The following is a 16,437-nucleotide window of genomic DNA, read 5'->3' on the forward strand; positions in this document are numbered from 1 at the left end:
CCATTTTAATTGAAAAGGATGACATTAAACCCTGGTTAAAACGGCGGTTAAAAACGTTATTTTAAACAAAAAAGATGCCATTAAACCCAGGTAAAAACGGCGGTTATAAACGCCATTTTAAACGAGGAGGATGCCATTAAACCCAGGTAAAAACGGCGGTTGAAACCGTCATTTTAAACAAGGAGATGCCATTAAACTCGGGTAAAAACGGTGGTTACAAACCAACAATAAACCGCCGTTTTATTTGGTTAAAACCGCCATTTTAACCGCAAAAAAACCGCCGTATTATTTACTGGTTATTACGGCAATTTTCAGAAAACCGCCGTAATAACCAGAATGGCGCCCAGAATTCCGGCGTTTCTTGGGGGCGCCATTTTCGATAATAATGGCGATTGTAACCGCCGTAATTACCTTAAAAAACTGCCATTTTAACCCCTTTTTTGTAGTGATTGGTGTATGTAATCTGGTTGATTATAGTGAAAATTCCACCATGATTGTGGTGGAGACTGAATGTAGGTTTCATGGTATTAGAAAACCGAACTAGAATACATGCTGGTCTCATTCGCTTCTTCCATTCTCTGTTTACTTCTGGTTTTAGAGACAAAAAGAAAAAAATCTCCTGCATAATCAGTTTCTGTAAAAAACAGAGCAATAGAAGTTCACTTTTAAAATTCTGCCGAAATTGGCTTGAGCTTCTCCTAAAGCATTAAAATCACAATTTCATCACCTCACTACCTAAAAACGCAAAATTAGCAAGAAATAGAAAAATGGAGTAGGTTTCTCATGATTACTGATTGCAAAAGTGGTATAAAAATGCAGAAGAAGATGAGAGGAACGCATAGCCGCAAATAAGTCGTCGATTGGAGCTTTGGTGTGTGAGAAAAGTGGATTTGATAAAGGTGGAGAGTGAATAATGTTTAGGCTTTTTCTTTCTTCTATTCTCTCATGCTCGAGCTTCTCTCTCAATTGGTGAAAATGAATGAAAAATGGGTTAAAATAACGTTTTGTGACTCTAACCAAAATTCATCTATTAGCTCTATGTAGGGCCAAAATTTAAAAAATAAGTGTTCTAGTTTATATTCTAAATATTTTTCTGGTTATTTTTATATTTTGATTTTTCTCATACATAGTACTAAACAGACCTAAGAATATAAAGTTAATTATAGTGCTAGTATGTGTTTTTCTATAAATAATTATATTTTTGCGCTTCAAATAATTTTTTGAGTTTAAATTTTATCTGTAAATTTTCAAATTATGAAATTTAAATTTTTAACCCAAACCCAACAATTTCAAACCTTCTTAACTCAATTTTAATTATTTAATTGACTGATTAAATTTTCCAGGTCTTACACTCAGTCTAATTCAGTTTCAGTTTCAATTTCGAAGAATTCTCTTAAACATGTTTCTTCTTTTCTTTCATTCTTTTGAACGTTCCCTATCTTCTTTTCTTTTTTTTTTTCATTTTTCTCTTCCCTCAAATCTACTTGTTTAGGGAGTCCTTAAAACACAAAAGTCCCTAATATTGAGATCTTTCATATCAAATTTGATGTGCTAAACTTACCGTTTCATCTTTTCCCTCACGCTCAACCTTTTTTACTAGCATCTCACTCGTCAAATATACAATCCACGTTAGTCTAGGTGCTGTATCTGCTAGATAACTGCGAAATATTGTCTCTTGAAAACATGTGATCATCATTGAGAATATAACGTACCTGTGCACATAATCGTAGAACATCTGTGGTGATTTTGATTTTACCATAAATGTCTAGGCGATTGTTATTCAATTCAAAGCAATGAACAACTCCATCATAATCTTCTTTTTGATGTTTATCTCTAGGATATTGCTTAGAGTCAAATTCCATTTTATCCACAAGCGCCTTCTTTTGTGAATTCATTTTACTTATGAAGTCTACCAAGTATCTTGGGAGAAAATTATGTTAGACCATATTTGTGTGCAAAGAAAATGGAGTTACTTGGATGTATATATGCTTATATCATATCTTGATGTATCTTTCTTTTTCATACTCTTTTGGGCAATTGATTTCTTAACCATTTTATTTGAAAAGATCAAAACCATTTAGTTAACAGGAAAACAACATAGACATTACTCAAAAAAACAAAATTGAAAATTATTAATAAGAAAAACACATTATTTAGCTAGAAATAGTATATGCATTTTTTGGTAATGACACTAGATTTTTGAATGACTATAATTACAAAATCTTGACTCACTTAACTAATAAAATATATTCAAACGTGAATTTGATCCAAAAAAATGTATCAATTATGATATAAGAATGGCTAAACCTCTTATATATTAGTTCAATATCATACAATAAGTTCAATGATAATAAAAACACATCATTTAGTTAGAAATAACATATAAATTTTGGGTTAAGTACAATTTCGGTCCCTAAGGTAGGGGTTGAAAATTTTTTTCGTCCCCAACCTTTTTTTGCTACAAAATAATCCCGAAAGTTTAACTTAATTTTAAAATTGTTCTTCGGACAAAAATGTCCTTCCGCTTCTTTCCCAAAATAACCTGTTCTTCTCAACAATTCCAGTACCGAGTTCTTCACCTTAATCATAACCATATCTCTTCTTTTTCTTTTTCTTCAACTAAAATTTCAACAAAATTTTAACTACAATTTTAACAATAGCAACATAATTTCAACGGCAACAAAATTTCAAATAACAAATATAAATAAATCAAAACAGAGAAGAAGAACACAACAGCAACAAAATTTCAACATATCAAAAGATCAAAATAGAAAAACAAAAAAAATAGAATAGAATCAGAAGTAAAACAGAAACAGAAAAATAGAAAAAGAAAACCAATGGAATCAATACCCCTATAGAATCAATACCCAAGATGAAATCAGAGTCAACAACAACAATGTGATTAACAAAATCAGAATTAGAACAAAAACAGAATAATCAAAAATAGAAGCAAAATAATCAAGCTAATTTGAATCAGAATTGGAACCCAGTGGCGAGGAGCAATGGTAAGCAACGAGGAGCAGCAGCGAGCTAGAAAGGAAGAGAAGCAGCGACGAGATCCAGGATGCGAAGTAGCGGAGGAGCTTCGGCGACGGCATTCGGTTCACCGGACGGCAGCGGTCACGGTGGCGGATCTAGCGATGATAGAGCAGCTCAGAACGGCGACGACGATGCGGCTCAACGGCGGCGACGAGCGCAGTGCGACGACGGCCTCCCTTCCCCCTCGCGTGATTCCCTTCCCCACCTTGGCACCTTCCGTTCCCCTCTCCTCTCTCCGTTAGTGTGAGTGAGATTTGGGATCTGGAACCCCCTCCCTTCTCCCATTAGTGTGACAGAACGCGAGGAGGAGCAGCGGCGCTTCCTCTCTCCTTCCCCACCTTCCCTTCCCTTCCCTGGACCCCCAAACAAAGCACGATTCCCCTCCCCCCTCTTTTCCCTTAACCCGTTTTCCCTTTTTTTTCTTTTTTTTAATTAGAGGTATTTTCGAAATAAAAATTACAAATTTAGTAAAAATGACAATTTTAAAACTAAGTTAAATCTTTGGGATCATTTTATAGTAAAAAAAAGTCGAGGACAAAATTAATTTTCAACCTTTACCTTAGGGACCAAAATCGTACTTAACCCCATAAATTTTTCGTGAATGACATAAGAAATTCTCAAAGGATCACAAGTGCAAAAATTTGATTCGCTTAACTATCAACATATATTCAAATGCATTTTGAATTTTTAAAAAATGTCTCATATTGCAAATGACCCAAGAATAGTTAGACTTTTTATGTACGAGTCTAATATCATACAATCAATTCAATAATAACATAAAATATTATTTAGTTGGAAATGACATAAGAAGTTTCCGTGAATGACATAAGAAATTTTTAAAGAGCCCACAAGTGCAGAAACTTGACTCACTCAATTAACAAAATATATTCTAATGCATTTTGGATCGGAAAAATATATTAATATATTACAAATGACATAAGAATAGTTAGACCTGTTATATATGAGATCACTACTACACAATGAGTTCGTAAAATAAGAGCACATTATTTACTTGAAAATGATATAGAATTTTTAGTGAATCACATAAGAAATCTTTAAAAGACCTCAAGTATAGAAACTTGACTTGATCAACCAATAAAAGACAATAAAATGTGTTTTGGATCCAAAAAATATATCAATTTATTACAAATGACACAAAAATGACTATACCTATTATATATGAGTTTACTACCACACAATTAGTTCATTCATCACAAAAGCATATCATTTATTTGAAAACAGCACAGGAACTCTCGGTGAATAACACTAGAAATCCTCAAGGACTACAAGTATAGAACCTTTACTCACACAATCAACAAAATACATGAAAATGCATTTTGGATCCAAAAAATAGAAATTGTAAATGACACAAAAAGGATAGATATCTTATATATGGGTTTAATACCACACAATCAGTTCAATGACAATAAAAACACATCATTTAATTAAAAATGACACAAAAATTTTGTGAATGATACAGAAATTGTCAAAGGACTAATAAGTCCAAAATCTTAACTCACTCGGCCAAAAAATACATTTGAATGTGTTTTTGTGTGCTAGTGTTACTAATTCTTTTGTGTCTTTCGATCACACAAAAAATATTGTTCCTAATTTGCTACAAACAGGTTCTACTAAATTCACAAAAAGTATTGTTTCACGAGAAAAAATGCAAGATGAAAGTACTAATTTGCTATAAAGAGAAACCAAAAAATAAGAGTTCAACGATTTACCTGCTTTCAGTGACAGAACTTGAAACAAAATTTTGGTAGGCCAAAAATTTAACATAAAAATTTAATAATAATATTTATATTAAAATAAAATTTATAAAATAATTATTCTTTAAGTTTGTTATTAATAAAATAATAAATAAATAATTCTACAGATAAAAAATATAAAATAGTTTATAATGGTACTTTTCGAGTCTTTAATAATTTGAAATCTTCAATAATTGAATCAGAACTAAACTTTCAGCAATTTCTTTCTCAATGTAAATAACCAAACTATCCGCGAAAAAATCATCCTCCATCTTGTTTCTTAACTTTGTCTTCATTATTTTCATTGCTGAAAATGATCGCTTTGTAATAGCCGTAGAAACTGGAAGAGTTAATATCAGACGAATTAATCTATCAATTAAATAATATATTTTTGTCTTTTTTGTTTCTGCTAAATATCTATACAGTTCATAAATAGTTGATAAATTCATGTTAGATAACTTTTTTTTATTTGATTTTATTGTTAAATTATCTTTTTTTATTCTTATATTTTTTTGTTAGATAATTTTTTTATTTGATTTGATTTTATCTTTTAATTTTAATGTGTTATAAAAATCAATAAAAATCTACTATTTTTATTAAAATATTTGAATGAACTAAATAATTTTTTATTCTTTAAAAAAGTATTATTAATTTTTTTATAAAAAGTTTGGGGCACGACCCTTTTAAACTCCGTCCGTACCTGCTTTGATGCTTTTTTCTTTTGCATTTTGATATGTTTGGTATCTTCTTTGATTTACGAGAGAGAGAGACAGAGTATACAATAAAAAAAATAGCGACTGTGAGAGTTTGAGAGATTTGTAAGTGATTTTGAAATTTTAACGATGGATTGATGAGAGTGAGAGACGAAACAACCTTTTTTAGCATGTATTCATAATACAAAGCACTTTATGCAAAACGTTCACATTAATGGGTGAGTTGGAGTGTGTTACATGTACTTATTGATGAGATTAGTTCTTTTGGGCCAACTTGCATTATTGTACTTCATTAATAAAAAGATTTAGCCGTGTAACCAGACTAATAACATTATTTTTTCTTATTGTTTAAGAAATATTTTAAGTATATCAAAAACATTAATATTTTAATAATTTTAATTATTAATCTCAATTATAAAATATATACATATTTAAAATTAAATGAATAAAATAACTGGAACACAATATTATCCAAAATAATTGAAAGTTTTTATATACTTTATAAACTTTAAAATTTTGAGTCATGATAATACAACTTAAATTGTGAAGCCTCCATCTGCAGTTATAGTTTGTCCAGTGATAAACGAAGCTGTTGGAAGACAAAGAAAAGCAACCAATGATGATATTTCTTTTGGTTCTCCAACACGTTGCAGTGGAGTTTGAGACGTTATAGCACTTATAACCTTCTCACAGTCACCATCAACACCTCTCTACAACAAAAGTAGGTATAATTCACATTTATCACTTATGCATTTAAAGTACGCTATTGCAGTATATATCCTGAAAAATAGTTCTCTATTGACTTTTTATTTGGTCAAAACTTGTTGAATAAAATCTAAAATATTTTCTTGGAAATTTTAATTTAATCAATCCAGACTTCCCAATTTTGATTTGTAATTTGTTAGTTTGTGAAATAATCTCTGATATGTTAGTTTGACATTAACTGCACACTAATGCGGCCGTAACAGCAATTAAATAGGAAGGTCTAACAATTGTCTAAGAGCCTTAAATTTTAAATTTTGAGTAAATAGTTAAATTCGTTTTTAAAAAGATTATTCGTTTTTTTTAATTGGTCTCCAAATTTTTTTTTTAATCAAATTGGTCCTAAAAACTTTTAAGTTAATCACATTAATTCTTTCGTCACTTTGGTTGCTAACGACGTCAAAATTTGGTTGATATGGTAAGTGATACATACCATACTGACTATAGTATATCCTTGGCAGTTCTAATTAGCTATTAACATAATAGGTTTATACAATTATATCAAATCAATTCTAAATTGAACTGGACTTTGAGGCATTAAAATTCCTTAACTTGGAGTCGATTCGATCTAATTTCATAAACTTATCATGTTAGCACCTAATTAGGACCATCAAGTGTCTGTTGTAGCGTCACTTAACATGTCATATCAATAAATTTCTGACACAAATAACAACAGAAGTAATAGAATGATTAATATGACCAATTTAAAATTTGTGAGGACGAATTTAATTAAAATAAATCTTTTAGGACCAATTTGAAAAACGAGTAGTCTTTAGGAGATGAATTCGACCATTTACTCTCCAAAGTATATATATATTTAATAGATAATATTTAAATGCTATAATGCCTTTAACAATGTGACTAAGTTACTAAAAAGGAAAATAGATAATATTTAATAAATTTTAAATAATTTACTTTTTATTTAAAATATTTTAGTTTTTTATTTTAAAAGATATATATATATATATAATGCATTTACACGAATATTATCCTTCGCCCATTCCAATGCTAAGTTCTTGCTGAGCTGATTTATGGCTCCTGTTAACATCATATATTCAAATATGTTTAAAATGGCTATATGTTACTCAAAATTTTTCACCTTAAATTTCGATCAATGTCATTTTAAATTGCAGAACATACTGTACGATGTGATTGCAATATTGTGGTTGTGTCAATTTTCAATATGCAAGGTGTGAATACTCTTATATTGTTTGTATGAGAAGGAAAACAGTGAGAGAGAGAAGAGAATAGAAGAATTGTGACTAGAAAAGGTAAATGTTTTACTCTCTTATTAATACAAGGTAACTGAAACTGTTATAACAGAAACAGTTAAACCAGGTATAACCACCTACTCCCAACTAAAATTAGACTATTACTATTATATCCTTATAGTTCGTGTAGTCAAAAGATTACGAAGTCTTGCATTAACCCAAATTATTTATTTTAAATTCTTTTAAAAAATAAAAACAAATTTTATATAATTGATTGAATAAAAAAGAGAAAGACTAGAGAACTAACATTATATAACCAACATTTAACATAAGAAAAAAATATTCAAAATTCTTAATTAAAACAAGAACATTCGAAACTCGATTAGAAAAAATATTAGAAATTTAAACTCAACAAAAGTGTATTTTTAATTGGCTTCATACTAGACTTATTTAAAAATTTGGTATAGTATTAGCCAAAATTGGTTGCTATAGTTAGTTCTTAGCATTACTCATAAAAAAATGTCATATCTTTATATGAACAAAGATATTGTATCAAGTGATCTATTGTAGGAATATAGTAATTGGGGTTATATTTCAAACTGTAATTGCAATCTAAAATTCTAATTTTTTCTTTGACCTAAAAGAATGGTGAGAAAAGAGAACATACCTTTTGTTGATGCATAAATAGAAAAATAAGGCAAAGCTTTCAAACCAGCAATGGAGGACACAAATACTATGCTCCCATATCCAGAAGCTTTTAGAAGTGGGTATGAAAGTTGACACAAATGGTAAGCAGATTCAAAATTGGTACTCATTATAATTGTCATATCTTCAGGAGTATAATCTATGGCGTGTTTAGGCCTGGTTGTTCCAGCATTATTTATCTGAGAAATAAAATCTAACAAATCAATTAGAATGTATGTAATGATTTTATGGGGGAAGAAAAGGAAAAATAATAGCGATTTAATTACACTGTTAGTCTCTATAGTTTCATAAGTTTAAAATCAAACTATGAGAGCGAGAGAGAGTGTGAGGTGGGGAAACACAGGGAGGGGAACAAATACACCGGGTAAACATGGCAAAGATCCTAGGGTTTGGAATAAAGAAGAGTATCAATGATTAGAGCTTGATTCTTTCTCCATTTTCGTCGATAATTTGCCGGGGGACATATCAAAAAGAGAACTTTTTAATATGTTCAAATGGACAGGTAGGATCATCGACATATATCTATGGCGAAAGAATAAAAATGGACAAATATATCTGTTTGCTTTTATCCGATACAATACAAAGAGAGGGGCGTTGAAGGTTGTTGCAGAAATAAACGGTATGGTATTGAGACGTAAAAGATTGTTCGTCGATGAAGCCAAATATAGAAGAGGGGTTGCGATGGAAAATACGAAGGGTACAGGGGCGAAAGTGATCACCAGACACGATGCGGGAGGAAGCCAGCCACGGATACCGAGTGTGGTAACAGCTGAAGTGAAAGTGAGGAGGTAGCCGTCAGATGCTATTACCAAATATCCAAATAGTAATGGATGGACTAAGAAGATAGAAGTACCGATAGCAAATGAGAATGTCGTCTGGCTACAGAGAAGTATTGTCGGAGGTATGAAATCAGCAATTGATTTTCAGTCGCTGCAGGAAAAGATCAATATGGACTGGCCTTGTGTAACACAGGTAAGAGCGTTGGGGGCATATAAAGCAATGATTACGTTCGATACGGTGCTTAGTGCTGAAAAGGGCTACACTTTTAGAATGAATAATTTATTAAAATTATTTTATATGGTATGGAAATGGGATGAGACTGAGAAAAGTGAGTCTAGAAGAGTTTGGTTGGAGTGTTATGGAATTCCATTGCATGCATGGTCGAATGTTACTTTTCGCAGAATAGGAGAGCAATGGGGCGAAGTGGTGGAGTGCGATAAACTAACGCGATCGTGTACCTCATTCTGTGTGGATAAAGTCCTAATTGATACGTGTGTTTTTGATATGATTAACGAATGGATTCACGTCACAATAGGGACACGTGGATTTGACTTCTTGTAAGAGAAGTGGGTGGAGAGGTGTATCGAGAGGAATGTTTTCGAAAGAGTAAGGAAGAGACAAGAGACAGGCACATGATAAATATAGAAGAAACGCGGCATGGAAGCTCTAGTTGCATATTGAATTATGGAGCTGAATGGAGGGTGGCAGATTGGGATCAGGCAGCGGTGCTGATGACGATGGAACGTAGAAACGAGGAATAAGATAAGGACAGGATGGTAATATCAAGCCTTGATTTGAACGAACGGAATCACAAAAATTCAAATTTTTCTGAACGAAACGGAAACTATACGGCATTAATTGACAAGGCAGATTCCCAGGAATCATATGAAATAGATGAGGATATTGATTCAGAGGAAACGGTGTCTAATAATAATGCAGAAGGATTGGATTGCCAATTCATGAAATAAGGCAGATTAATAGGCTGGGAATTACAAGGCCCAATAAGAGGATCAGGAAACATGCTGGTTGGGTGAGAGAGAAGGCTTGCTGGGCTACGCCTACCGTTGGGCTGCCAAACAGGGTTAGGTCTGACCCGACTCTATTCTTGACTCGGCAGGATCCCACGCCCCTGACCCAGGCTCCTTTGAAGACGGCACCTCCAAGGTTCAGCAACAATCACGATAGGAAGCGTCACGAGGGGGAGCACGATCCCAGCTGCCCTGATTCGGAGGCAACAGGTAGGTCCGACCTGCCAGCCTGGGAAGGACGGTGGAAACCAGCAGCGGGTCATGATCCTGGAAGCTTGAAGAACGCAGGCCCCAAGGCATGAAACTGGGTGAAGGAGGGCTGCGGACAAGGCGGCGAGATGAAGGAGGGTGCTCAGGAGGCAGAGGCTGGCAGGCTTGATGAAGGACTGATCCCCGCAGTGGAAGTCACCCGTGACGAGAATAAAGGAAGGTTGCTGAGGAACGAATCGGTCATGAACACTGAACCGATACATGTTCAACAAACCTCCTGTAACTTAGACGCTTCAGGGAGGACGCGAATTGCAGGAGCTATGGGCTAGGGTAAAGTTGTTGGCCTGATCAGAAACTGCAGTGTGCCAGAAGCAGACAGGCAGAATCGGGGACTGGAAGAGGGGGAGATCTTGCTGGATGGATTGAATCAGAATGGCAACGGACAGGAGGAGGAAAGGGAGAATAATGCAGCATCAGGTTTGGAGATGGGAGATCGTTTAGATGATGGTAGGAAACCAGATCTTGAGGAACAAAGGCCAAGTTGGGAAGAGGAAATGGCTGAAAACAAAGCTGCTTGGAAACTAGCTGTGGAGTCAGGAGCACAATGCAGTGATGAGGAGGACATCATGGCTATTTTACAAGAGTAGAACGAAGCTATTGCTATGAAACGGAGGCAGGCTAAGCAAAAAAAAAAGTCCGAAGAAGCCGACCAAAAAATTGTAAACAGGTATGTAATAGTTTCGTTAAATGATTTTTAGTTCTTGAAATATACGGGGGTTGGGAGGTGCTCCAAAAGTTAGTATGCTAAAGACTTTCAAAAATAAGTTTAGGTTGGATATGTTGGGCCTAACAGAAACAAAGAAGGAATTAATAAATAAATTTGATGTTATGCATATCTAGGGAAGCGACAGAACATGTTGGGAGTCTGTCAGTTCTATTGGAAATTCTAGAGGATTATTGTTAATGTGGGATGGATCGGCTTTTAAACTGTATAACTGCTATAAAGGGGATAGATGGTTGTGTATAGAAGGAGTTGTGGTAAAAGATAACTTTCATTGTGCAATTTGCTTAGTGTATGCACCGTATGAGAGAGCTGAGAATATCTCCAAGTGGGAAGAATTGAGTTATATTGCAGGATTGTGTCAAGTGCCGTGTTGTATTTTGGGAGATTTTAATGAAATTCTACATTTGGAGGAAAGGAAAAGAGCGACTGCATTACTAGCGTTTGCGGCAGAGTTTAGGACATGGATAAATGATATGGAGTTGATTGACTTAGCACTGAATGACCGAAAGTATACTTGGTTTAGAGGACAGTCGTGCAGTCGTATCGGTAGGAGCCTAGTCTTTGTGGGGTGGCTTGATGTGTACCCGGAGACGTGTCTAAGGAGTGGTCCGAGAGGTTCATCGGATCACTGCCCTTTGGTTATGGAAGACAGCAGAAGAGTTGAGGGTCCAAGACCGTTCCGTAGCTTGGACTCATGGTTCACGCACGAAGGGTTCTTGAGGATGGTGAAGGAAGAATGAAGGGAACTAGGTGACGTATAATTCTTACAGAAGATGAAAGCACTGTCAGAACCACTATGTAGATGGCATAAGCAGCATTTTGGGAATATGGTTGAGCGGATTAAGAAGCTTGAGGAAGAAATCAGGAAGGTAGATGATATGGTTAGTAACGGACGATATGACGGTACAACAGAGGCTAGGAGGAGGGCATTAGTGAGTTGTTGCAAAAAGTGGTATCTAAGACAGGAGATGCATTGAAAACAAATGTCAATATCTCGACATGCCAATGAGATGGATCGGAATACAAGGTACTTCCATAATATAGCTTTGGCGAGAAGAAGGAATAACCGGATTGAGTCATTGGTGCTTAATGGGAGGCTAGTGAGGAATCAAGCAAGAATTAAGATTGCAATTCAGGACTTTTACAAGTGCCTGTACCACCAGGAAGCGTCCCCAAGAGTGACATTTAAGGATGAATTAGTTAATCGTTTAGAGAGGGAGGAAGCGGAAACCTTAGAGGCAGTACCATCAGTAGAGAAAGTGAAAGAGGCAGTCAGGGATTGTGAATCTTCTAAGGCTCCAGGGAGTGACGGGTACAACATGTATTTTATAAAAAAGTGCTGGAATGAGATTAGAACAGAATTCACTGCAGCTGTGATGGATTTCTTTCAGACAACAAGATTATCGGCAGAAGCTAATGTCACCTGGGTAGCATTGGCTCCAGAGTTCGTTGGGGCTAAGGAGATAAAAGATCTCTATCAACATGGTTGGGTGTGTCTATAAGGTAATCTCTAAATTGCTGACATGAAGGATGAGGAGTGTTATGTCAGGTTTAGTTAGAGAATCACAGAGTGCCTTTGTGAAGGGGAGAAAGATACATGATGGAGCGTTAATTGCATGTGAAACTGTGCAATGGTTGAAACTGAAGAAGAAGGCATCAGCGATTGTTAAACTTGACTTCCAAAAAGCCTATGACAGAGTCAAATGGTGCTTTGTTGATACTGTGCTGGAAAAGATGGGCTTCGAAAGAACATGGAGGGCATGGGTTAGGGAGTGTGTTACATCGGCTTCTATCTCTATTCTGGTTAATGGATCACCATCGAAAGCATTCAAAATGGAGAGAGGACTACGTCAAGGCGACCCTCTATCACCGTTTTTGTTTGTTCTAGTGGTAGATGTGCTTAACAGGATGATCGGAAAGGCAGTTAGAAATAGTCAAATATCTCCACTTAGTCGGTAGAGATAATATAGAGTTATCACACTTACAATTTACTGATGACACTATATTATTTTGTCCGCCGTAGGAGGAGACACTGAGGAAATATAAGAGGCTTCTGAGGTGCTTCGAAATGATGTCTGGTTTGAGCATTAATTTTGAGAAGTCTAACTTGATACCAGTGAACTGCAGCTTGGAGTGGGTTAATCGGATGTGCCAGCTACTAGGTCGTCAAGAGTGCAGTTCTATCGGTGAGGTACCTTGGCATTAGTCTAGGAGCAAATCCGTGGTTAGTTAAAACTTGGAAGACGGTTCTAGATAAGGTGGAAGAGAAACTCAGCTTATAGAAAGCAAAGATTCTTAGTAAGGATGGTAAACTGGTACTTATTAAGTCCGTAATTAACAGCCTACCTATTTATTACCTGAGTTTGTACAAGATGCCTAATGCGGTTGCACGAAGAATTATATCCTTGCAGAGGAGGTTCTTTTGGGGGAAGGATGATGGTAGACCTGGTATGGCCCTTGTGAAGTGGGAGCTGATCCAGGCACCAAAGAAGTTAGGAGGATTGGGGGTCGGCGACGTGGTGATCCGGAATACAGCCTTACTGTTTAAATGGTGGTGGTAGTTCTCTAAGGAAGACTGCCCTCTATGGAAGAAGATTGTATGCTCCTGCAATAGCTTGAACCCAAATCACTTGCTGTCAACTCAGACATTGCCGAAGAAAGGGGGTCCATGAAGAGACATATGTCAAGTGCAAATAAGGGAGCAATATGTCAGGCAGAAGATGATTGATGGCCTTGCTATGGAAGTAGGAGATGGAAGATCCACCAGATTTTGGGAGGATACGTGGCTGCAAGTGGGGAAGCTGAAAGACTCATTTCCGAGACTCTTCTTGATTTCAAACTAAAAAGGATCAGTAATTGGGGAGTGTGGGTTCTGGAATGGGATAGAGTGGGTTTGGCACTTCCAATGGAGAAGAGAACTACGACAATGGGAGACAGATACACTAAACCAATTGTTTCATGTCTTGCAATCTGTTAGACTGATAGCAGATGTGCATGATAGAGTGGTGTGAAAATTTAATAAGGAAGGCATTTATTCTACTAATTCATTTGTGCAGGCTTTGCAGAAACAGACTTTAGATGAGGAGCTACTGAGATACAAGTTCACTAAGGAGATCTAAAAAGGCCTAGTTCTGCCTCGAGTGGAGTTATTTGCTTGGTTTATATTGGTAGGCCGGGTCAATACAAAAGACCGGTTAAGTAGGTTGGGGATCTTATAACAGAATGATGTTTTGTGCGTGTTGTGTAAGAAAGGTGTTGAAAATATACAACATTTATTTATTAGTTGTGAGTACTCTTGGCAGGTGTGGTGTGCTTGGATCTCAGCGTTTGGACAGACATGGGTAGTCCCTGGTACCTTGAAAGAGCTTTTTGAGAGTTGGAGATCCGTGCCGATAAGAAAAGAGAGGCGCAAGTATTGGCTACTTGGATTATTTGGCTACGCCGAAATGATGCCATATTCAACAGCAAGATAACAGGAATTGGCGACTGTGTGGAGCAATCATTTTCTTGTGCTACGGAGTGGTGTTGTAAATAACTCATGTTGTTGATGGCTATGCCGGAGATGACATAGGAGTTGTTATGGCTTTATTGTTATTGTCTTAGTGTTACTTTGCTCCACTTGAGTGTTGAGCTCTTACTTTAAAAAAAAAAGTCTCTATAGTTTCATAAAATTTATAATTAGATATATATTTTTTTATTTCAATTGATGAGTCTTTATACTATTTTTAATTTTGTAATTAAGTCTTTTTTATATCAAAAACATTAAAATTAATGGAATATTTCTTCCAAAATACATATAGTCAAAAATTTAATTAGATTTTTAATAGTGATACTTTCAATTTGAAAAGAAATAATCAATTAACTCTAATATTTTTTATACTAGGAATGACCTAATTATAAAATTAAAAAAATGTAAAAACGCAATTGAAATAAAAAAATATGAACCTAATTACAAACTTAATAAAATGATCGGTAAGAAAAGAAAAATTAAACCACTATTTTTCTATGTCAGAAATGTATTTTTTTTAACCTGATATAAAGGTGATAAATTGTTGGTATTTATAATTATTTTATTGTAAAAATATTTAATTCTGCAGCAAAAACTCACTACATTGCTGAAGAAAAAATATACTGAATATGACATGACAAATAATTTGTTAGCTAACTTTTAACATTTGTATAATACTAATTAAAAGTCATTTTGGCCTACATAACCAGAGTATCAATATACAACATCAATCAATTTACTGTTTAATCAAGTTTATAAAACTAACTAAAATAACATAAAATCTTGTTAAAATCTAGTCCAAATTTGAGATATATCTTACTAGAATGTTGAGTTTGCCATGAAAGATGGAAGAAACAGTTTCTATTAAATGTTGACGTTGATCACGGGATGAAACATCACAAACAGATCCCGTGACATTTAATCCTTTGTTTTTCCACTCTTCCACACACTTATCAATATCTGCTTCATTTCGTGCACATACATGAACTGCTGCCCCAAATTCGGCTAACTCTTCCACTATTGCATACCTAATTAAAAGAAATGGAGGATTGTAAAACAAAAGCACGTCTGTTTTTAAAAAGAAACAAATATAAATAAATAAATAAATAAATAAATAAGAGTAAAATGATAGTTGTATATATATATATTATCAATCATAAATATTCGATTATTTTGTTATGTTAGTTTTGGTTATTATTTGTTAGACATATATATATATAAAAAGAAAGTTTAGGAGATTAGTACTTTTATTAAAATTTGACTAATATTTAATCATAAAAAAAATAAGTAATTTCACATCATTAAATATAATCTCATACTATTAAAAATATTAATAATAACTAATTGACGACTAGAAATAAAAAAACTTAATCATTTCTCTATATACAAGTGATGTGTATAAATATATATAAATATAAAGTATTTAATACTTTTATAGTCATCTAATATTTTTTTATATATTATAAAGATGAGATGAAATGAACGTAATTAGAAAACTCACCCAATACCTCGAGATCCTCCTGTGACTAGAGCTGTCATTCCATGGAGTGACCATCGTTTATCTTTGAAGTTCAGCTTCCTTTCCCCCATTTTTCTTGTTCACAGCAAAGACTCAGAGAAACCCTTTAATTTGGACTGCCCAAAACATATATTTTACAATATAATTTATCCAGGATTTGTTGTCAAGCTACAAGAAGTTATGCCTTATATAGCAGTAGTAGTAGAGATATTTATAGAGAACGGATGGTGATTATTTGTATGAATCTTGTGGTTCTTGTTTGTTTCGATCATAAATGAACAAGCTCAGAAAACGTGCGTGCATGTGTTCTTTTGAAGAAAACGTTAAATAATGATTTGTTTTTCACTAACATGTCTTAGCGATGACATGTCATTTTAACGAACTCATTTTTAAGTTTTTTTTCATCTATTTTTTTAGGTTTTAA

The 16,437-nt window shown here is 34.3% G+C and overlaps 1 protein-coding gene across 1 annotated transcript; it reads right to left on the reverse strand.

Annotated features, from left to right (window-relative positions):
- Positions 1 to 5,982: 5,982 nt before the first annotated feature.
- On the reverse strand, positions 5,983 to 16,186 carry LOC107466459 (tropinone reductase homolog). Its single transcript, XM_021130851.2, is given in 5 exon segments — positions 5,983 to 6,212; positions 7,184 to 7,306; positions 8,147 to 8,363; positions 15,315 to 15,522; positions 15,996 to 16,186. Coding segments are annotated over 5 exon segments (807 nt in total). The 5' UTR covers positions 16,085 to 16,186; the 3' UTR covers positions 5,983 to 6,042.
- Between the last annotated feature and the right edge of the window lie 251 nt (positions 16,187 to 16,437).

The sequence above is a fragment of the Arachis duranensis genome, chromosome 9, assembly GCF_000817695.3.
Source record: "Arachis duranensis cultivar V14167 chromosome 9, aradu.V14167.gnm2.J7QH, whole genome shotgun sequence".
NCBI classification, from domain to species: domain Eukaryota; kingdom Viridiplantae; phylum Streptophyta; class Magnoliopsida; order Fabales; family Fabaceae; genus Arachis; species Arachis duranensis.